General features: G+C 44.1%; 1 protein-coding gene across 7 annotated transcripts; it reads left to right on the top strand.

Moving 5' to 3' along the window:
• The first annotated feature begins 278 nt into the window (after positions 1 to 278).
• HNRNPF (heterogeneous nuclear ribonucleoprotein F) lies at positions 279 to 18,854 on the top strand. Of its 7 annotated transcripts, XM_030335311.1 has the most exons (6): positions 288 to 334; positions 654 to 721; positions 10,627 to 10,783; positions 11,610 to 11,743; positions 13,504 to 13,572; positions 16,941 to 18,854. In XM_030335311.1, the coding sequence occupies exon 6, from the start codon at positions 16,992 to 16,994 to the stop codon at positions 18,234 to 18,236; it is 1,245 nt and encodes a 414-aa protein (XP_030191171.1). In that variant the 5' UTR covers positions 288 to 334; positions 654 to 721; positions 10,627 to 10,783; positions 11,610 to 11,743; positions 13,504 to 13,572; positions 16,941 to 16,991; the 3' UTR covers positions 18,237 to 18,854. The 7 variants fall into 7 exon arrangements, with proteins under 7 accessions (XP_030191177.1, XP_030191176.1, XP_030191174.1 ...); XM_030335314.2 differs by lacking the exon at positions 10,627 to 10,783 and having other exon boundaries at positions 284 to 334; XM_032595276.1 differs by lacking the exon at positions 13,504 to 13,572.
• Positions 18,855 to 23,749: the final 4,895 nt, after the last annotated feature.

Below are 23,749 nucleotides of genomic sequence, written 5' to 3'. Positions count from 1 at the left end.
GGCTCACTGTTTGGTGGGGGTACTCTGAGTCAGTATCCTAGTACCCTCAGCAGCTTAATATGGCTCAACAGCCCCCCCGCCCCTCCCCGCCGCCTCTAAGAAGGGCTCACGGGGATCCTGCCGCTCCCCTCCCCGCATTGCCCCCCTCCGCGGGCCCGTCCCTGCCCTGCGCCCGGCCAACCAATCCCTGGCTCCACTCCATTCGCGTCACAATGGCGCCCTCGTGGCCCCGCCCCCGGACGCCAGCCGCGGAGGCCCCGCCCCGCAGCGCTCATTGCGTCTTTCCGGCTCCGTGTTGGAAGTAGCACTGCGCCGTGTCTTCCTGGAGAAGAAGGTGGGGTTCCGTGGGGAAACCGACTGGCGGTCACGCCGGCAGCCGGAAGTGGGGCGGGGGCGCGGGCTCCCGGGGCTGCTGCTCCCGGGTGCTGGGGTACAGGGTCGAGCGGGGACCGGGCAAGCCCAGAACGGCGGGGCTGCTGGAAGCGCCGCGTGCGCCCACGGGCGGGAGTTGTGCACTCGGGCCTGCCGCGCGCCAGACCCCGCCTCTCGGAGGCCCCGCCCAGGGCGCGCTGCCAGGGGTTTCCATGGTGATGGTAAACAAGCCTCAACTGCCTCCGCTACAACTGCCAAGTTCCCCGCGTTCCACCCTCTAGGTGCTCGGAGGGACGACCGTGGTGCCGGATGTGAAGAAGAGCGGGAGCGTGGAGACTCGGAGCCCGAGGTGAGGGGCGGGACGGGCGGTGGGTCCGAGGCTGAAGGGCCTCACAGCTGGGACCAACAGGGAACTGGGCCCTCTGGGGGTGGGGACAGTGGGGCTGAGATTTGGGGTTGGGGGAGGTTAGGTCTGAAGTCAAGGGCTCACATGCAGGGACCGAATGGAGACTGGACACACGGGCTGGGAACGGCGGAGCTGAGAATTGGGGTCGGGGGGGGAGTGGGGTCAGAGGTCAAGGGCTTTACACTGGGGGAGTGGACCACGGGGCTGAGATCAAGGACTTTACACTCGAAGACTGGACCGCTGGACTGAGATTTAGGACCAGGGGAGGCAGGGCCCGCGGTGAAGAAGGGAGAAAAGGCCTTGTACGGAGGACTGCAGGGGAAGCAGAGCTTGAGCGCCCCTGCCAGGAATACCGTGAGGGCATCCGGCGACCGTGGGAGAGGGGCTTCATTTAAAAATGAAAGCAGTACTTTCACGTGGTTGAGTTGCACCGGACTGGTTGGGAGTTGACTCCTCCCCCCTCCCACGTTCCCGCTCGCTGAGCCTCCACTTTCGATCTTTGCGGCCTTTTCTTCCTCTCCGGGCGGCGTGTGTGCCCTGATCGCCGGTGTGCGTTTGTCTCCTGTCCTTGGAGGTATAGTGTTTGCATTTTGGGTGAAACTCTTTGGTTCTCGTTATCTTTGCCTGGTGGCCACATTTCAGCCGAGCGAGATTAATCGGCCATTTCTTTCTCCTTGTGCTTTATTTCTTTGTATCCTTGAATATATTTTTTGCTGATTCTTGACTGCGCCTGAGAAACTTCTGGACTCTCCCGGCGCCCGCGCTGCGCCCTCTACCTTCAGTGTACCCGCGTGGTTCACTGAAAGTGGCTCTGGGCGGCCTGGTGACGCCGAGCGAGTCGCGCGGGGACTCGACGGACCCTGGTCTTCCATAGAAACGGTTGGGAGGCCACGGGCCCCTCCCCGTTGATCTGTACCTTTAAGGGGCTCTCAGGACCACCCCCCCCCCCCGGCTGCCTGCCAGACAAATCCCCAGGCCTGGGAGGCTCCCTTCCCCCCCAGCGCCCCATGCCGCCCTCCAGCTCCTGCAGGACCCCCGCCCGGCGTGTCTTCGGTCCCGGCCCGCCTGCCCGCGGGACTCCTTTCTCAGTAGCTTCCTTCCCCGGAGGCCCTAGGACGAAAGAACGTGCTTCCTTCTCTAGTTTTCGCAACTATTTGTGGGGTGTCCGGGCTCTTTCCTGCCACTGCGGGCCGCGTGCGTGGCGGGAGAGGAGCCCGCGAGCGGCAGCGCGCTAAGGGGGGAACCGCCGGATGGGCGTGGGGGGTGGGGAGCGCCGAGGGGTCCGGAGCCTAGTGGAGCCGGGAGAGGTTTGAAGACTGCAAATAATACTCCTTTCAATTCAAAACAACGTCGAAATCACCTATCTTAATGTAATTCTCACTATTACACGTTTTTAAAGGTTAACTTTATTTCTGAATTTCTAGTGAGAATGAAAATACCTCGGGTTCTCCGGTTAGATAAAAATATATTAGGATATGTCAGTGAAAAGTGATGTGATGTTTTCAGTGTTAATGGCTAGAAGAAGATTCGTCATTTTAAAATGTGTGAGTAATTTTCTACTTTTAATAAATATTGGGAGAGTGCTGATGTTACTAATTAATATTTAAGCGAGTCCATCTTTAGTTATCTCTGGTGCCCGTATGCATTTCTGTAAATTGATTCGGCTCATTGTGTATTATGGTGTCTTTATTTTTTCTCTTTTAACATTCTTTTTGTGGTATTGCTTTTTTTAAATTGACAAGTGACTGGCATTCACTTGAGTATTGTTACAAAGCTCCCTTTAAACATAAAATATTGAAGTAAAAATGTGAATTGATTTGAGTGAAAAGATTAATTAAATAAATAGGTTAGTCCTCAGATGTGGCCAAAATTGAGAAGGAGATTGTGGAGACCTATGGTGCCCATCGAGGGTAGTAAGTTCATGGAGGGGTTACAAAAACAGGAGGAGGGCTCCTCAGTCTGAGCTCTGGTTTTCAGACTCTTGTCGGAGCACATTAATTGTCCCTTGCTAGGTCTAGGCACAGAGCTAGGAGTTTCACCATGTTTTTAAGTCACATGCTCGTGAGTAGTCTCGTAAGGGGGGCGTATTGCTGTTCTCCCTGTTACAGATGAGAAAATGGAGGCCAAGGGGAAAATGAAGTCACTTCCCCCGGGGGAGGGATACAGCTGGGAATTAGGACTCACGTCTGTCAGACGGGAACAGCCCTACTCGGTCAAGGACCCTGCCCCCCAGTTTATTGCCCTGAATTGCCGTTCTTGGGGAAAACAAGAGGCTGGTCAGAGGGAGAATCAGGCCTCACCTGAGACCAGTCTGGCTTATTTTACGACTAATTCCAGACATAATAAGGGTCTTACTCATAAATATTTCAGCTTACATTTCTACGGATCTTTAAAAAATATAACTGCAATACTATTATCACACCTGAAGAAATGCTAATTCTTTGAGATCATTAAGTACCCCGTGTTCAAGTGTACCTGACTGTACAATAAATATTTTTTTACAGCTGGCTTGAATTGGAATCTAGACAAGGTCACACCTTGTATCTGGGAGATCTATCTCACTCTTTAAATTCAGAGCAGTGCTGTCCAACGGAAATACAATGCGAGCCACATGTAATTTCACATTTTTTAATAGTAAAAAGAAACTGGTGTAGTTCATTGTAATAATTTAATGTAATACATATACAAAATATTTGCTCATGTAATTTTAAATTACATTTTCACTTTTTTCAAAATCCAGTGCATACGGCACCTCTCAGTTTGTACCAGCCACATTTTAAGTGTGGCAAGTAGCTTCCTTATTAGTGCAATCTAGAGGTATTTTTTTCTTTGTTAAACGAATTGGGTACGGTGTCAGAGTTCCTTCCTCAGGCTTTGGCTTTTTCTGATTACATTCAATGGCGTTTGAATCTCTGACCTCTGCATTTCCTGTGAAATGGTAGTTAGGGTTCTGTTGAGATTTTCTTTTTGGAAAGAAGACTTCACTGGAGGTGCTGTGTACTCCTGCCTGAGGCACTTCTTGGCACTCCCCCTTTGTGAAGTTAGCAGCCATTGATGGTCTTTTCCCTAGATCTTTTGTTTTGTTGATGTTTCCAAAATAGTGATAACTTTAAATATTGCTTCTCATTTATTTGCAGGAATACTTCTATAGGGAGGTAATTTTCTTTGTTAATCATTTGATTACTGTAAGTTGTATGTTATTAATGGCAGGTTAAGTTTTTGATTCATTCCTTATGTTTATCAATATCTAACAATTTATTGAATCTCTAGCAGGTGCCAAAGACCCTTTTTCTGGTGTCTTTATGATGTGCTTTAATCCACTGTGGCTTTTAGTCTCTTTGGTGCACAAATTATCCAATCTCTGGCCAGTGGGAGCCTTTCAAATTGGTTCCTGACTTTGACAGGAAAGACCTCAGTGGTCTTTGATACCTTCCTTATTAAATGGGTCCACTTCCTTATTAAGTAGGTCCATTTATTCAACTGGACTTATAGTGATAGGCAGTTGGGTTGTTTCTAGCCTTTTCCTATTAGAAGTAGAACCGAGATGAATAGGCTTTGCAGGTGTCTTTGCTTTTTTTGGCCATTTAATATTTCCACAAACGGTATTTAAAAGTGCCTGCTTATCTGTAGCCTTGCCAAGGTAATGCGTTTTCAAAATTCTGTATTTTTTGCCAATATGGTAGGTATTTTAAATGTTATTTCATATCAGATTTTATCTTAAATGGGTAAAGTTGAGCATCTTTTCATGTTTAAGGTAATTTCTTTTTCTGTCTACTATACCTCTAGTCCATTTTCCTTTTTGGGTAGTTGGATTTTGTCTCTTTTTAGATGCTCTTTATATGTTAGGGATATTAATGCTTTGGGAAAAAATTGCAAATATCGTTCCCACTTTAGCATTGGTATTTTTGTTTAGCTTAGTATTTTTTAGCTATTCATAAGAGGTTTGGAGGTTTTTGTTTTGGGTTTTGTTTGTATTTATGTAATTAAATTTTTCAGTGTTTTCCCATATTCTGGGTTTGGGGTCATGGTTAGGAAAGTTTTCCCTACCATTCCAGTTTATGGAATTCATCTATTTTCTTTCTTTTCTTTTTTCCGTGTGTAGGATATTGCTTAGCATTTCTCATAAAACGTGAAAAATTCTTAGTTAACTCATTCCCCTTCATTAATATGTCAGTGTGACAGACTGTAGGGATTGACTTTGAAATGATGAGCTACAATTGCATTCCAAGAATAAACCCAACTTGGTCATGATTATTTCTTCGTGTATTGCTGGATTTGGTTGCTGATAATTTCTTCGGGAGCTTTTTATCTGAGTTCATGAGGAAAATTAGCCTGTGAATCTTGGTAAACTAATTCTAACACTCTTGGGAATGGAAAATCAAATCAGGTTGATTGTTGATCAAAACAAAAATGCAGATGGAAACAAAGCTTTATAAGTTTAAAAAAAATCCATATGGACTTGGGCTAAGAAAAAGATCTCTTAAAACGGTACAAAAAGTGATAATGATGAATGGGTTAAAAAAGAAAAGACTAGAATGGAAAGTTCTGAATTCCCATTAAGTTTCTCAGACAGTTATGCCTCTTTTACAGAAATCCTCACCTAGTGTGAATATTAAAAATTTCTGTTGCACTCTCTCCTGCTAAGTCCATCTGCATTGCGAAGATGTTCCATTATTGATGTCTCCACAGGTCTTTGTTCTGCTTTACACAATATTTAGTTAGAATTACGCTGTCCAATAGAATATGAATGACAAATGTAATTTCATTTTTGAGATATAATTCACATACCATACAGTTCACCTAGTACAAATGAGAGGTTTTTAGTAAATTCACAGCATTGTAAAAACCACCATTACCTAATTCAAGAATATTTTACATTGAAACACCCTTAAGCATTCTTGGGGTACATCCTGCTTGGGCATGGTGTATAACCTTTCTTTCATGTTGCTGGATTCAGTTTGTAGTATTTTGTTGAGGAATTTTGCACCTTTATTCATAACAGATATTAGTATGTAGTTACCTCTTCCTGTGAAATCTGTTTTGTTTGGTTTTGGTATCAGAGTGTTCAGTTTGTTAAAGGGGTGCCATAACAAAGTACTCTAGACTGGGTGTCTTAACAGAAATTTGTAGTCTTGCAGTTACAGAGTCTAGAAGTCCTAGATGAAGGCATTAGCAGGGTTGGCTCCCTCTGAGGGCCATGAGGAAATGATACATTCCGGACCTCTCTCCTTGCTTTGTTAGATAGCTGTCTTCTCTTTCTTGTGTCAGCTTGTCTGTGTCCAAATTTCCCATTGGAAGGACACCAGCCATAATGGATTATGGCCCACTCTAATGATGAAATTTTCAACCCATAAAGCAGGGTAATATTGGCCTTGTAGAATGAGTTGGGATGTGTTTTAATATTTTAATTTAGTATATGAATTTTGATTAACTGTTATCTAAAATATTCCAACATGTAGTCAATGTTTTAAAATTGAGCTATGTTACATTCTTGTTTTAATCTTTGCAGTTTGGTGTGCGTTTTATACTTAACAGCACATCTCAATTTGTACTTGTCACATTTCAAGTGTTCAGTAGGCACATGTGGTTAACGGCTATCATATTTTTATCCTTTGTACCCAATTTGTTCTTTTTCCAAGCAGTTTTTTCTATACTTGCAACTTAAATTTAGAAGTTCTAGCAACATATGCCTAGGTTATGTCTTTTAAAAATATCTGTTGGGAACCACACAACCATGTTTATCTTAAGCCAGGAAAATCTCCTTCCATTATTTATCTGTTCTATTTGTGTCTTTCTCCTTCTGGAATCCCTATTGTTGACATGTTATTTCTTTTGTCTCATGTTACATCTTGTGTCCTCCAAATTTCATATCTTTTTCCCTTTGTTTCTGTTTTTTTCTCTTTGAGATATTTCTTGCACTTATTTTTCAGGCCACTATCCATGCTTTCAGTTTATTACTAACTTTATAAACTCAAAATTTGATTGTTAGTACTAAAAAGTGTTGTATTCTGTAACTGAGTATCTGAAAGTGCTCTTTTTTTTCCTGTTAAAAAATGTATGGTTTTGTTCAGCACTTCTCATTCCCTGATAACTGTTTTAAGCTGTTGTCTAAATGCATGGTATCCTCTCCGGGTGCTTGAGTCACTCTCATGTGCATTGTCCATTCCTTTTCTCGTGATTCTGTTCTCCACTCTCCCAGGGCAGTGTGCTCTGGTCCCCTGAGCAGCAAACATTGAGCACGAGCTGCTACAGCAGTCTCTGCTCCTCTGGCAGCTGCCTGGGACCTGACAAGGTGTCAGCTCTCCACAGAGCCCCAGGAGGAAGCTCTAGGCCCCTTAAGGGACAGCTGGCATGTACTGCAGCCATGGCTCCGGGAGACTGAGTGTAACCCCCACAAGCCTTCCTGAATGTGGGATCTAAATGGTCACCCACCCAGGGAGGGGCTGCTTACTCCGGGGGAGAGAGCTACAGGCGGGTTGGTAGGGGAGGTGGTTTGGAGATGGTCTTAGCAGTTGTATTTTAACAGGTTCCCCCCCCCCCCTTTATATTTCTTAGCTAGGCTAGAATCATATTTCCTACTGTGGATGGGGGGAGCACTACCAATTAATAGAGATGATGAATGCCTCACTTGAGAACAAATTTTACCTTTAGCAGTGGAAGTCAAATAGCAGTGTTTTTTTTTTTTGTTTTTTTTAGGAAAACTTCACCTGATGTATTTTTTTCCTCTCATAATTTGGATTTCATCTTTGGATTCCATCTGTGGAATGCAGTCGATAATATCCTAGAGCAAGAGTTGCTAGTTCTATGTTGGATAAAAATTTGTCCCTTATGTTAATTTTAATACAAGTAATAGAATTTACCTAACATTGTATTATACTGTTTTTGCTTTTTAGTTAACACAGATTTTGCAAAATGAACACTGAGAGAAACAGTGAATTATCACCCCAGACTTAGCTACAGTACATAAACTAAAGGGCTTAATAGTTAAAAGATAATGGAAAACAGCTTTCCTGTTTCTTACGGCTCATCTATATCCCCTTTTTGTGGATAAAAATATAGTAACAGCAATAAACACTTAGAACGTTATATTATTTAGTGATCCATCTACAGCTTCTCTTTAATAGCTCTGAGATAGCTTTGTGTATTGAACTTGGTTTGTTGTACAAATTAGGGTCAGAATTCTCACACTTTAGAAGCATGAGCCTCTTGAAAATTTTGGTACAACTGTGTGGGGGTGTGCTTTCTTGAAGCAGCTCGTTCAGACCTAGGTCATATTCTCAAGAGAGTGACAGTAGGAAGTGTTTAAGAGCCACTGACTTTATAAAATCGCTAGGTTAGAAGAGATTTGGTTTGTAATGTAATTTCCAGCAGAACAGGAATACTATCCATATAAAGATTTGAACAAGCATTCGGGGGGAATAAGCAGGGTAATGTTCAAAGGAGCAAAAAATACGATTTTCTAAATTCTGCTTTTGAACCCTACATATTTACCAGGGGGAAAAAGTTTCACATCCCCCCCCCCCCACCCCCAAGCTTCTGGTTTCTTTAAGTGTCACTTCCTCAGATCCCCAGTGTAAATTAATCCCCATTTTCTAGTTTTGGGCCATTCAGATTTTGTCGTCATACATTTATTTCTTTATTGATTTCCTAGTCCACTGTTCTGTGGACCTAGCACAGCGCCTGCATTTTGTAAGTGCACAATATTTCTGGGTTAATGACTCCCAATTTGGTAAATTGTATCTACTGCGCATCACTCAAATCCTTTCACAATTGCTTCATTTCTATCACAATGTTTTTATTGCAGGGTACCATTAGTTTTTCCTAAACTTGTGTCATTGCTTCCCATCTCTATGCATCTGTTCCCACCATTAGTTTTCCAGATAACAGCTAGACTGTTCTGTTGAAAAGCAAAAACTCAAATTTACAACACATTCCATTTTGAAACTATTAAGTGACTTCTCATTGGCCTTAGGCTAAAGTACAAAATACCAAACCAGGCTTTCAAAGCTGTGTGGAGGATCTTCCTCTTTTCATTGGTCTCAGATCTTCTCTGCTTTCCTCTTTCATTGGTCTCAGCACAACATGCTCCCGTGTCTTCGGTACTTGTTCCTTGACCAGGCAGGAACCATATCATGGCTCATAAATTATTAACAGCCACCTCCCCCATATCACCAACCAGTTAAGCCAAGAAGGCATATGTAAAACTACTTAACCGCAAGAAATATATTCAAATAAGTGAGAAAATGCACACCAGTCGTATAGATTACCAAGAATATATTTTGAGGAGGTTTTTAAGATGTGAAATTAAGGGGTGCCTGGGTTAAGCATCCAACTCTTGACTCGGGTCATGATCTCATGGTTTGGGAGTTCAAGCCAGTGTCAGGCTCTGAGGCTCAGCACTGACAATAAAGAGCCTGCTTGGGATTCTCTCTCTGGCTCCCTTTCTCTGCCCCTTCTTTGCTCATACTCTTTCTCTCAAAATAAACTTAAAAAAGTGAAATAAATGCTTACAAAGCAGTCAGGGTACCTCAGTTCTGTAGAGATACTTTTCCAAAAACAAGCCAATTTTGTGGTTCATTCTTCAAAATACTGTTTTGCTTCTCTTGAGTTCAGTTTTTAGTGCCTGTGTCTTTCCATGGGAGGCTGGATTTTTAATCATATCATCCACCCAGCTTCAACAATTACCAGTCAAGGACAGTTTTTCTTTACATCCCCCACCTAATAAATTTTAAGCAAATTCCAGCAAACATACTATTTCATCTCCCAATAGTTCCAAGTGAATCTCTAGAAATGTATTTTTTAAACATAACTATAATTCTGTATCTAAAAGAAGTAAATGTAATACTTTAATACCTTAAAGTTTTTAGTCAGTGTCCAGAAATGTCTTAAATGTTTATCAATTTGTTTGACTCAAAATCCAAATATGCCCCCGTGTACTGTGCATTTGGTACTTGGTCTTTTCCCTTGGAGCTGTTTTCTAATGGACTGAACTCATCTGTCCTTGTAGAATTTCCCCCAGTCTGGCTTTTCATACTCTCACCTAGTAGGTTCCTCTTACCAAAAAATCTATTTATTTCACAGTTATTTCTAGTTAGTAGATTCATAGTTTTTTCTTAAATAATTTCATTACTAAAGGTGTTTAACATAGGAAAGTAGAGACAAAAATATAATGAAACTCCATGTACCCATCACCCAGTTTCAATAATTAAATCATGGCCCCTGTTGGTTTCATCTGTAATCCCACTCCGATTTAGAAACATTCTAGGTATCAAATATCTCTCTTAAGTAATGACTCCAGAAATAAAATTGCAGCACCATAATTAACAACTAAAATTTTTAAATTCTTTGAAATAATTCAGTCACTGTTCACACTGCAGTTGCTTTAGTAATTATTTTCAAGATCGTATGAATTCGGATTCAGGGCTTCATGAAATGTAGTTCTTTTTCGTGTGTTAAGAATTGCGAGTCTTAAAATTAATCTTTTAAATTGATGCAAAATATTTATAGGCGTTCATGGCCAAATATATAAAACAAGACTGTATATAAAGAGGTAAAGAAGTTCTACCTTTTGTCCATTAGTTTCCATTCTAAATTCTTTCAAAGAGGTTTGGTGTATTTTCCCTCAGTTTTTTTTTCCTTTTTTTTTTTTTTTTTTTGAGTTTACGGTTTCTCCTTCCACCTAAACCGTGCCGATCTACTCCTCTCCTGCGCTGTTACTCTGGACTTTTCCCCATCTTGGCATCTTTCCTGAAAACTCACTCAGAACGGTCTTCCTCGTTGCTTTTCTTCCCTCCTTCCTCCCACTTCCTGCCTGGGCCGACCGCGCGGGCCGCGGGCCGCACCTGCAGGACGCGTTTCCATTGGTGACATCTTGGCGGGCCCATCGGTGGCACTTCCTCCTTTACACCCCGTGACCCACGTCCGGCCCGCCGCCCTCAGTCACGCGGCCTCTGCCTCCGGGACGCAGCCCCGCGCGCCGGCCTTCCGGACTCCGGACCCGTCGTGGTGAGCCGCCGCGAGCGGACGACCCCCACCCACCCGCTCATCCACCCTCACCCAGCCCCCAGTACACCCCCACCGCCCCCCGCGAGTCCCGGGAACTCATTTTCCCCTCCTCCGCAACTCCCCACCCCCACCCTGCCTGCTCCAGGAACTCTTTCTTCCCCCTCGTTGCCCCAGGAACTCTTCTCCCCCCGCGTCCCTTCTGCCCCAGGAAGTCCCCCCGACCCGACTCAGGAGCTCCGCCCCCCACGGGTCCAGGGAAACTCTTTCCTGGCCGCCCCAGAAAGCACCCCCCTCCCAGGCCCCGACTCGGGAGCTCCGCCCCCTCCCCCGCGGCTCCGGGAAGCCGGGACGGAGAACGCTGGCCCCACCTCACTCCCTCCTCTGCGGCCTAGAAGTTCCCACTCCCGCCTCCGTAAGCTCCCCCCCCCTCCGCCTTTCTCTCCTCCCACCACCAGGCCCGGGAAGCCTTCGCCTCTAGACCTCTTTCCCCCTCCCCCCTCCCGCGCGGCCCGTGAAGCCTCCCCCCCCCCCCCGCTTCCCTCCTCCCTCGGCTCGTCCCGCCCCCGCCCCGGAAGCTCCCGCTGATCCCGCCCAGGCCCCGCGACAGGGCGCTCCGGGGTCTCGCCTTCCTGTGGGGCTGAGCCGAGCGTAGGTTGTCGGATCCGCCAGGTAGACAACGAGTGAGCCCCCGCTCTGCACTTCGTCTGCGTACCCCCGCCCCAGGAGCTCAGCGCCTGAGACCGCAGCTGTGCTTCCCGCCGAAATCGCTCAGACGCGCCCCTGGCGGCCCGCGGCTGCAAGCTTAAGAGCGCAGTTTCAATTTCAGGTTAAAAACAAAAGGAGACGCACCTGGACTTTCCCGGAGCCTTCTGCGTTTTTAAGCGTCGGGTGGAATTAGGGGTCCTTTGGCTGTAAACCGCGCTTGTTTGAAAATAGAAATCAGTCCTGCTCCTCTCAGCGGTAAGTCTTAGAGCAAAAATGTCAACTGCGTAATCCTGAGGCAGCGTCTCTTGCTCACTGTGGTTTTAAGAGTAGAACTGTTTGAGTAATTAAGATACTCAGGACAACCTTGCTCTAGTGTGCCACCAGCTGTAGGTTAATATTTATTTACAAATAAGGGTGAAATTGCTCCTTAGGTCCTACTGCAACACAGACGTAAATCAAAGGGTGAAGCCACGGTCCCTCTGAATACCCACCCCTTCCTGAACAGAGGATGGGGGTTTAAGCCGGCCTGTGTACTCCGTAGATAAACCTAATCAGTCATGGCACTCGGAGGCCCGCCCTGTTTATCTTGATTGGATCTACCTGAATCCGAACTAAATCCCGTCTAACCAGTACAGTGAAGGAGAGAGCACATTCTGGAGAGCCTCCTAGGAGCCTTAGGAGTCTGTTATAAATGCAGAATCTTGCCCTATCCCACGTACGTTGTTTCAGAATCTCACATTTTAACAACATCCTGTACAGTACAGATAATTTGAATCTCCAGTTGCGGGACCTAAGAGCAGTATATTTTCACACTCCAGCGATTACAACGTGTGCTCGTGTGAGACCCGTGCTCTCTATCAGTGCTTCAACGTGTGTGTTCGCGGGCATGCGCGCCCCATTTCAGTCTTGTGAAAATTGGCCTCAGCGTGTCTGGCCGCTCCTACGCGTGCATGTACAAGGAGGGTCCCCACGATGTTGGTCTGCAGACCACACTGGAAGGAACCAGGAGCTGGGGTAAACCATATAAAAGAAGGGATTCAGGTCATTTAAGATGCCTGAGTTCTACCTCTCAGATTCCACTGGGGGCTAGCAGGAGGGACGGTTGAAGCTTTTTGAAAACCATCTTCCAGAGAATTTGAAATTAAATACCTTACTTTTATACAGGTTCCCCCAACACTTCCGGGATAGTATCTTATGTAATAATCACAGGAGGCTATAAAGACAAGTTTATCTTTAACACGAGGCACTTAAGCGAAATTAACTTGACTTTCTCGGTTTTACCTTTCCCAAACTAAGAATGTAGTTTAGTTCTCCAATGTACTCCTGAACTTCAAATATCCTGATCCTTTGGGACACCTTCATCACTTGGCTGTGGGTGATGGTAGTAATGTTTTTCCTACTGAAAAGCATATTTTAACATATACTTACATTCTTGTCAGTTAATTAAAATATCAACATCAGAGCAAATACAGGTCACAAGAAATGAAGTTTATCAAATAAAACTGGGAAGGAAAGACTTGGGTATCTCCACCCTGAACCTCAGGGAGTCTTACAAATTGTAAATTCTGTTGAATAGTTTCTGGCAAGCAGACTGTGGCGCTCCTCCCAGTAAAGGTCTGGCAGCTTCTGGAGTCTCTCACCTCCTGCCCCTGAGGTCCCTACCGGGAACTTTTCTGGCCTTGTTCCACCCCCTCCCTGAAGAAGCCCCTCCCACCCTTAGTATTTGGATATCCTCACCGAGCTTAGAGTTTTCTAAGTCTCATCTAGATAGTGTTTTCTTGCTGTTATCCTTTGTATTACCATATGAAAAGGTAAATCTTTTAAATGCTATGGGGGCTGTCCTGGGTGTGTGCTTTAATTATGGAAGCTTCATGGCTTTAAAAGAATTGCTGCCCCAACCTGCTCTTCCCTGGAGAAAAGGAGCTGGAGCCCATCCTAGCCCTGGCACCACCATCCCTGTTTGCTCTGGTGAGTGCTGGGCCACTGAGGCAGACGGCCATATCGCTCTTTTTTAGGACAATTCGTTACCTACCAGGAGTGTCTCCGACTGTGGGCATCCCCTCCCCCCCGGGTTGTTCTTTAAGGTGAGCTCTTTTAAGAAAAGTAATTTCGGTTTACGTTTGGTATATTTAAGTAGGAGATTTTTAAAACATGTAGTAAAAGCTTTATCATTAGCTTTAAATCTAAGCGCAGAAATCTATAGCACTCTTTTACTGAGTTTTAGTTAATGTCTTGAGCACTGTAAAACTCTACAAGGAATCCAAATGTAGAAGATTCTGAGGGCAAAGTGAGGATATTGAATTATGTTTGCATCTAAAATTAGGTTTGAGTTTCATTGAAAGGATACGGAATTACATGTCATAGGATTTCTTGCAAGAAGTGGAACAGAAAAATAATTCCGGAGTATAAATAAACTTTTGTAGACATGTGTTTGAGAAAAGAATGCTCTTCTCCTTTCCTTCAGAGAAGTCACTTTGTTTTTGAAACTTTCTTTTCTGAAGTAAAACACTTCTAATCTGTAATGTATTGTTAGGTATTTTAAGTAATTCTCCTATGAAATGTTTGTGTTTGCTTATGCTTCCTGCATGTCTTTCAGCCTAGACTGCCATATTGTAGAGGGAGGTGTTGACCTCACATGGCCATCAGTTAATCTCTTGCTAATCTTGGGCCTGCTCTGTTGGGGGTGGGGCCACAGTGACCAATGGAACCTACACAGCCTGTTCCCGGTAGGCTTTCCAAGCAGTTTTGAAGACACATTTTGAACAAATCAGAGCAAGAATGTTATGGGAGTGTAGAACCATGAGACTTAATTCAAAGGGGAAGATCTTGTGGAAAGGTAATATGTTTGAGCTGAGACCTCAAGGATTAGTAGGATTTGACTAGACAGAAGGTTGGGTGGAGTGTATTTGGAGAGAGAATTAATTATCACGTGTGTCAAATGCAAGGGAGCAGAAAGCCTGGCACATTCCAGGCATAGGAAAATGGATAAAGGAGGGTTTTTGTTTTTTTGTTTCTTTGTGTTTTTTTTTTTGTAAATAGGAGTGATGTAAGCTAGATAATTGTGTTTGTTGCAGGCCAAAGTTGCAAGGTCTAAGCGACCTGTTAGCACTGTGGTTTGTGTTCCACTGCCGGTGGGAAGCCACTGAGAACTTGGAACAGGAGAATGACATAAAGCCAGTTTTAGGAGAACACTTGAGCTGCAGATTGGGTTGCAGTAAGGGCTAGCCATTACACTTGGAGAAGTTTAAGAACCAGGTAAGAGTATCCTGGCATGGGCTGTTGGTACTGGAATTTAGAAATGAGGAAGTAGAAATGAATAAGCGGGCAATGCAGAAAGAAAATTTGACAGTTGAAATCACGAAGGAATTATTGAGTCCTTACTGTGTCGAGAAATGGTTAGGGACTGCGTATAGAATTGTGAGAAACTTATTATTTGTTGAACTCGAGTTCCTGAATAGGATTTGGGAATGTGGGTTAGGGTGGTGAATGGGATCATTCCAGAGAGAATGAATTCATTGGATTTGAATTCATTGGGTGAAGTTGTCCAAGGATTATTTCACTTCCTTTGTAGAACCTCGGGATGGCAGGTAAAGCTATTTATACCTGCAGCCAGAGTGCTATAGAAGAGTGTCAGAGAAAAAGGCTGCTTGCATTTGTGGTGTATAGGGGCTGTGGATTAGTTTTGTATACCAGTCTGGGCCTCAGGAAGCATAAGGCTGGGGACTTGAGTGTCTTTGGCCCAGAGCTAGTTGACCTTGATCTTGTGAGGCTGCCTAGCAAAGGACTCACCCAAGTCCAGTGATATCCCTGCAGTTGAATGTTGAGGAAGGACTCCCTGGAAGAAGCTGGGAGAACCTATTTAGGGAATTAATAGGAAAACCAGGAGATGGTTACATCATAAGAGCCAGAGGGAGAAAGGATTTCCCAAGGGAGTTGCTTAAATCCTGCTGCGGGAACAAGTAAAATGAAGACAAAAAAAACTCTTTTCTTCCCAGTGGAGTGAAAGGTTTTGCCCTTTTAATGGTAAGGAGTAGAGGTGACAGTAGAGGCCTGCCATCTGAGATTTTACTGAGAGGATCAGTAAATCAGCAAGTAGCTGGAGGCAAAGTTGGTGTCAGGGAAGGTATATTATGGAGTTGGTATAAATTGGCATATAATTGGTATAAATGCGCATTCTGTGTTCAGTGAAGAGACCGTGAAGATCAAGAATTTCTCCGGGGTGAATGGAGTTGGGACCAGAGCAGGACTGTGATCCTGCTAATGATGTCAGCTAATTGGAGAAGCAACTTCTTGTTTATAAATTTTTAGACTTTGTGGCAGTTTCTTCACATCATCCCCATTCTTTGAACTAGATGATCACCCAAAGATGAGGGAAGATTAGGTGAGGTTGCCACAGGTTACTCAGGGCTTTGGGAGATTGGGGTTGGTGGTAGAACTTAGGCAGTATTGAGGGCCCATTTTAAGGTTGGTGACCCTGATTCTACGGTAGTCATTCCCAACTGGGAGCCGTTTTACCCCCAGGGAACATCTGGGAATGTCTGGAGACATTTGGGGGTTGTCACAACTGGAGAGGGGTGCCTTTGGCAGCTAGTGGGTAGAGGCCAGGGATGCTGCCTGACACCCTACGGTGCACAGGCCTGTTCCCCACAACAAGGAACTGTGTGGTCCAAAATGTGTGCCACTAGCCACTCAGTACAACCATGAAACAGATAGTTAATCTTCCTGGGCTGTTTTACTGGGCACAAACGATAAAGGAGAAAGAGCATATGAATTCCATTTGTTGTAGGGGGAAGGACTGAAATCATTACAAAATTATCCTTTCTCACGTTAGCAGTTTTAAAAATAAGTGCTGCATAGAGTGATTTTGTCAAATATTTAAATTACTATAAATCGTAACGATTCAAAATGGTAATTTGTCAGTAATTGTTTTTCCTTTATACTAGTGCAGTTGAACCTTTCATATGTTACAAATTTGCTCTGCCTTTTCTCTAATAACCAGAAAATGCCCTTGCTGTAACCCGACCGGTACTAATTCCTCTATGATCATGGCACTTACCCTCTTGCCTTTTATTTTAGCAATGTAATCTCATGTTTTCCTCCAGTTCTGAAAAGTTCTCTTTTTCTAGATATTGGCTTATTTCATTCTTTTGTCTTCTCTTCTAGAACTTAAAATAATTGATGACCGTTAGAAGTGATAGGTTTTGGCTTCAAAGCTTCCATATTGCTATTTTATTTTTCTAAGTCTCCTAATTCTTTTTCTGTCTGAATAATATGTACATTTGGGGGGGAGACCTTGGATTGAATCTCAGCTCAAATGTATTTTGTATATTTTCTTAACATTTAATTTTGCTTCTCTTTTTTCGTCTGCAAAATCAGAAAAACAACATTTACTGCATATTCTTGTACATAATAAATGAAAAATTATGTAAAGTAGTTTTTGCTTTCTTTTCAGCCACAAAAAGCTGCACCCAAGCTTGTTTGACGTCAGTCCTCTCAAGTGTCCATGATGCTGGGCCCCGAGGGAGGTGAAGGCTTTGTGGTCAAGCTCCGTGGCCTGCCCTGGTCCTGCTCTGTTGAGGATGTGCAGAATTTCCTTTCTGACTGCACAATACATGATGGGGCTGCAGGCGTTCATTTCATCTACACTAGAGAAGGCAGGCAGAGTGGTGAGGCTTTTGTTGAACTTGAATCAGAAGATGATGTAAAAATGGCCCTTAAAAAAGACAGGGAAAGCATGGGACACCGGTACATTGAGGTGTTCAAGTCCCACAGAACCGAGATGGATTGGGTGTTGAAGCACAGTGGTCCAAACAGTGCCGACACCGCCAATGATGGCTTCGTGCGGCTTCGAGGACTCCCATTTGGATGCACCAAGGAAGAAATTGTTCAGTTCTTCTCAGGGTTGGAAATTGTGCCAAACGGGATCACATTGCCTGTGGACCCCGAGGGCAAGATTACAGGGGAAGCCTTTGTGCAGTTTGCCTCACAGGAGTTAGCTGAGAAGGCCCTAGGGAAGCACAAGGAGAGAATAGGGCACAGGTATATTGAAGTGTTCAAGAGCAGTCAGGAAGAAGTTAGGTCATACTCGGATCCCCCTCTGAAGTTCATGTCTGTACAGCGGCCAGGGCCCTATGACCGCCCTGGCACGGCCAGGAGGTATATTGGCATTGTCAAGCAAGCAGGCCTGGAGAGGATGAGGTCTGGTGCTTATAGTGCAGGCTATGGGGGCTATGAGGAGTACAGCGGCCTCAGCGATGGCTACGGCTTCACCACTGATCTGTTTGGGAGAGACCTCAGTTACTGTCTCTCAGGCATGTATGACCACAGATACGGAGACGGCGAGTTCACTGTCCAGAGTACCACTGGACACTGTGTCCACATGAGAGGGCTACCATACAAAGCCACAGAGAACGACATTTACAACTTCTTCTCTCCACTCAACCCTGTGAGAGTCCATATTGAGATTGGCCCTGATGGAAGAGTGACGGGCGAAGCCGATGTTGAGTTTGCCACTCACGAAGAAGCTGTTGCAGCAATGTCCAAAGACCGGGCCAACATGCAACACAGATACATAGAACTTTTCCTGAATTCCACAACTGGGGCCAGCAATGGGGCGTACAGCAGCCAGATGATGCAAGGCATGGGGGTGTCGGCCCAGTCCACTTACAGTGGCCTCGAGAGCCAGTCTGTGAGTGGCTGTTATGGGGCTGGCTATGGAGGCCAGAACAGCATGGGTGGATATGACTAGTTTTGTAGGAGCATTTGAGTTATTGCAATCAAATTTTCACAGGCAGCCAACAAGCAGTGAAAAGCAATTATTACTCTAGAGGAAGCTGTGGGACCCATTTTGCACCATGAGTTTGTGAAATCTGGATTAAAAAATTACCTCTTCAGTGTTTTCTCATGCAAACTTTCTTCTAGCATGTGATATTGAGTAAACTAAAACTATTTTCAGCTTTTCTCAATTAACATTTTGGTAGTGTACTTCAGAGTGATGTTATCTGAGTTAAAGTAGTTTTGAGTACATTAAATGGATCTTTTACACCACATCACCGTGAACACATTGGGGAGACGTACTTTTTTGGAAAACTCAAGGTGCTAGATCCCTAATTCAAAGAGGAACATTTCTCATGTTTGTTCATTCTAGTTTATTTTCATTTAAAATCTTTTAGGTTAAGTTTAAGCTTTTAAAAATAAGTTAGTTTTGAAAATTGAGACACATTACTAATACTGTAGGAATTGGTGAGGCCTTGACTTAAAACTTTCTTTGTACTGTGATTTCCTTTTGGGTGTATTTTGCTAAGTGAAACTTGTTAAATTTTTTTGTTAACTAAATTTTTTTCTTAAAATAAAGATTTTTCCACAATGACTGGCACCGACTATATACTCACCAAAAAGTAGCAAAATGGGTGGTTGAAGAGAAGAACTTGCTTTAATACTGCTGTATTTCAGTGTGAATTTCAAAATAATTTAGCACATGAAATCTAAGATTTCCCTCTATTCCTATACCACGGTTAAATTAAAAGTTTGGTTTTTAAAATGTTAAATATGAGTGGTGGAAATGGTGACTGGAAACGCATCCCAGAGTATTAAAATAGAAGCACACAGTCCCAGCCTCCCGTGAGACTAGAGTGCTGTTCTTGGTCAGTTATTTGTTGTGTCCTGCTCTTCCCTTGTTTTATGCTGGAGTCCTGTTCATTTCTCATAGCGGCCCTTCATTTTGGGTGCCATACACTGGCAGTTATTAACCACAGTTGTTTTTTTTTTTTTAATATAAAATGTGCTATTTTTTTTTTCATACTAGCTCAAACACTCCCAGGTTAGCAGTTACGGGTTATTGCAGACTTCACATAAGCTTGGGACAGATCTGTTTCCACCTAGCAAGTAGAGAACCATGTCCAAATTCCAGGCAGCTCTGCACACAGCTTACTGCCTGCCATCACTTTTAATTTGACATAAACTAAGACCATCAAGACTTTAAGATGTGAATGGAGTTTATTTAAAACAACTTTTTGATGGCCACTTAATGATTTTGCAAACTTTGTCCCCCTACTTGTAGCCCAGATATCCTAACTTCACCAGTTCTGGGGTCTTCATCTGGTATCATTTCAAAGGGACAAGCTTCATTTATAGACAAAATACTTTATTGATTAAGCCCTGAAGATTTTGCTAAATAAGCATTTATGTAAACTAGAATCTTACCCCAGCCCCTCTCATCCTCCTATGGCCCCATAGCCCCACCTTACCTGCCTTTCTTCCCACTGGTGTTCTGCAGATTCAGATAGTTTTAGATAGGGCAGCAGCAATACCCAGGAATGCCAGAGGTTCCGGGACGCAGGCTGAACTAGGAAGGTCCGCTCTGATGAGTAGGTAACGTGAGATTCTGGGGAGGCAGAGCTCATGCACCTGGTGTGAGCCATGTTCGCAGGGTCTCTACCCATCCCATGGGTCTACCATTCTCCCAAGTCTCCAGCAGTAGTGCATAGGGATGCTAAGGCCCTGGGTGGTCAAGACCCAGAAACCAGGTAGAACACCTGGGAGCTTAAATCTGCAATGACAAAGATTTGATAGGGCAGTGAAGTTTTAAGGAGTATATTCATCCTGTATAAACCTCCCTTGTTAGGTTTAGGATCCAGATAAGGAAGGAGTGGGCTCCAAGAACCTGGGATGGGTTATCCGGAGGAATGTGCTATATTATCTGAAATTGCTGGGCCAGCAGTAGTGGCTCCCTCCTAGAAGTAAAACTATTTGGAGGCCTCACCTGTGGTAGGTGATTTATAAGACGTCCTCCTCATCAAAGTCCACTTCCGGTATTGTTTCTAGAATGGATTGGCAGACTGCCTGTCAAATCCAGCCTGCTGTCTCTTTTTACATGGTCCATGACCTGAGAATGGGTTTTACAGATGAATCAATTTAATGTCAGGGAGCCCCACTTAAAAACTCCTCAAATGATTCCCATTCTTATTAGTAGACTAAAAAATTTATGCTTTGGCCTGCAAAACCTAATATAATTTGCTATCTAATACCTTCAAGGAAATTCTGCTGATTTTTCTGTTCCAGAAAACTAGTATCAGGACTTAGCATGACACAGAGGGGAGAGGCCCCACTGCAGGAGGAAATGCAGATGCTACCAAACAGCCAGGGCCTGATTGATATGTGTGGACAGGAGGGGGTCTGGAGGATGCTGGACCAGAAGGGTGAGTGTAAATGATAACCAGCATCTCCTGTGACTAAGGATTTAGATTTTGAATAAAATGCTTGGAATCCATCCTAACAATCTGCTGCAGTCAACTCTTGGAGACAGCAACCTACTGGAGGAAGGGATGCTGGCTGTTGAGAAAGGGGTCATCAGATTCAGGTGGGCATGTTAGGATTTAGTATATGAAGGCAGGAAAAACACCAGCTAAAAGTGCTGTAGAGGGGCACCTGGCAGGCCCAGTTGAAAGAGCATGATGGGGCGCCTGGGTGGCGCAGTCGGTTAAGCGTCCGACTTCAGCCAGGTCACGATCTCGCGGTCCGTGAGTTCGAGCCCCGCGTCAGGCTCTGGGCTGATGGCTCGGAGCCTGGAGCCTGTTTCCGATTCTGTGTCTCCCTCTCTCTCTGCCCCTCCCCCGCTCATGCTCTGTCTCTCTCTGTCCCAAAAATAAATAAACGTTGAAAAAAAAATTTAAAAAAAAAAAAAAAAGCATGGCAACGCTTGATCTTGGGCTCGTGACTTCAAGCCCCATGTGGGTATAGTGATTACTTAAATAAATTTTTAAAAATGTTCTGTGGGAGGGCCCAAGGACACTTTTAAGTTGATAAAGGAATGTGCTAGGGAAGCGCACAAGTATTTTAAGCTTAATGGAAACACAGCCATGGTTGGCAGTACAAGAAAGGGTTAAAGGGATTCCATCACATGTGAGGTAAGCATGATTGCCATAATGGACAGTGAACCCAAAGGCAGTAAGGGGCTTCACCTGGCCAGATCTGTGGTTAAGACTAGGACCTCTGTATGGACAGGGTCCACACACAGGCACAGCTATAAGGTCTGTCAATTTTCTGCCCCCAGATATTACTCTTTGACTCTATGAGCAGAAAGCTAATTGAAAATCAGGATTTTCTTTGTTAGAGTGGGAATGTGAGAAGGCCAAGTTTGCAGGCCAATTTCATCTCACTGTAGGTCAAACAAGTTTGCAGACCCCTGCAGGTACCTCCCTGAGTGAATTAGTACAAAGGGGTACATTAGGCAGTTGACAGCTGCCCTCCCCCCTGCACTGGATCCTTGGCTTGTGAATTAAGAGCCATAATGGCAGGAAAGGCCAAGGGGAACCTCTTGGTGTTCCCCGTTCAATACTGTGAATAAGGAGAAATGCCACAACATCTGAGGGTTGAACCATGCTTGCAGACTGTTTACAAAGGCAAACGGGCATCTGGGTGGCTCAGTTAAGCGTCCGACTTCGGCTTAGGTCATGCTCTCACAGTTCGTGGGTTCGACCGCCGCATACGGCTCTGTGCTGACAGCTCAGAGCCTGGTGCCTGCTTCAGATTTTGTGTCTCCCTCTCTGCCCTCTTCCGCTTACGCTCTCTCAAAGGTGAATGTTCAAAAAAAAAATTTTTTTTTTTAAATTTAGAAAGGCAAGCAAATGCCTTTTTAATTTACTTGTGTGGTTTCAGCAAACAGCAGATGCATTCTGGTAGAGGATAGTGGATGACCAGGAAATTAACCAAGTTATCTCAGCACAATTCAGTGCTTAATGAGGTGCCCTTGCCAGTATAAATCAAGTCTCCAGCACTTGAGAACTCCTGACCTAATGAATATATTTCCTTTAATCAGCATCAAGGAGGAGATTAAAAATTTTAACCTCATAACATTAGAACACATTCCCTGTCTTCTCCAGGGCTGTGGTAACTCTCCTGCTCTCTGTTAACAGAGTCTGGAGAGACACTGATCACCTTGCCGTGCTCCACTGTATTAATGACATCTTCATTGTGTTTGTTGGGGGAGGAAGCAGAATTCTGTGTGCTAAAGGGAGGAAGAATTCAGGGCTCTGCCACATCATGGAAATTTTTTAAAGTCTGATAGTCTTGGGCATGGATAGGCAAAACTAGGGTCCTGGGGCCACATCTGGCCTGCTACCAGTTCTTTGTAAATGTTTTATTGGTACACAGCTATGTCCGTTTGTTTTGTCTGTGGCTGCTCTTGTGCTACATTGACAAGAGAGGTGGGCAGTTTGATTTGAGACCATGTGGCTCACAAAGCTTCATGTATGTACAATCTGAGACTTTACAGGAAGTGTTTGCTAACTTTTGGCTTTGGGCAGATCTGGGACATTTCTTCCTCCAAAGTAAAGGTCAAGACACTTCATCACTAAAAGACATAATTTTGGGGAAGACATTTTGGAGTTTGGATTTATTTCATTACATGAAAATACTGCTCCTACCCAATTATTAGGTGACCAAAAGGCTGCAGGGGTCCTGCAAGCTGCCCTGCCATCTGCCACAGAGGACAGAGTAGGCCCCATGATCGAGGTATCTGTGTTCATAAATGGTTTTGTGTGGTGTCTCTTGACAAGTCTCAATGAACAATCCCAGCTCAGACCCTGAGTGTTATGAATCAAGGCCGTGCCCCTATATCAGAGCTATTTACTGTTCCAAACGCTCACTCTGCATTAACCACCACCCATGCTCTGTGGTGTTGGCAGAGGCATCAAATCATAAGGTTCTTTTAAGGCATCTCAGTTTTGTTTTTAGTTTTTGTGTAAAGCTGCTTGCACATACTCCATTAGATTTGCTTCCAGTATTATATTTTACATGGTATCTCTGATTTGCTTAGCTTGTTGCTGGGACTTCTTAGGACTAAAAAAAAAAAAAAAAAAAAAAAAAGAACTATGGATTTTTTTTTTTTTTTTAAGCAAACTCTACACCCAACGTGGGGTTTGAACTCACAACCCCAAGATCAAAAGTTGCACGCTCTACCGATTGAGTCATCCATGTGCCCTAAGTGCCCCAAGAAATACTGTGGATTTTTATATTGAGTGTGGCCTTGCTGAATTCAATAAATTTACTTATCAATGCAGTTTTAAATGTAGATTTTCTATGTAAAAAAATGCTGTTTGCAAACAATGATAGTTCTGTTTTGTTTTTTTCCTAATCCCTATGTACTTTATTCTTTTTTTGCCTTGTGGCCTGCTCTTAGATCAAAGTTTGTCTTTTATCATTAGAAACGTGATGCTGAACAAAGTGGAGTGAGAGGACATCCTTGTTTTATTCCCAGTTTCA

Source organism: Lynx canadensis, chromosome D2 (genome assembly GCF_007474595.2).
Source record: "Lynx canadensis isolate LIC74 chromosome D2, mLynCan4.pri.v2, whole genome shotgun sequence".
Lineage (NCBI taxonomy): Eukaryota > Metazoa > Chordata > Mammalia > Carnivora > Felidae > Lynx > Lynx canadensis.
This window is presented reverse-complemented; position numbering and strand designations above follow the sequence as displayed.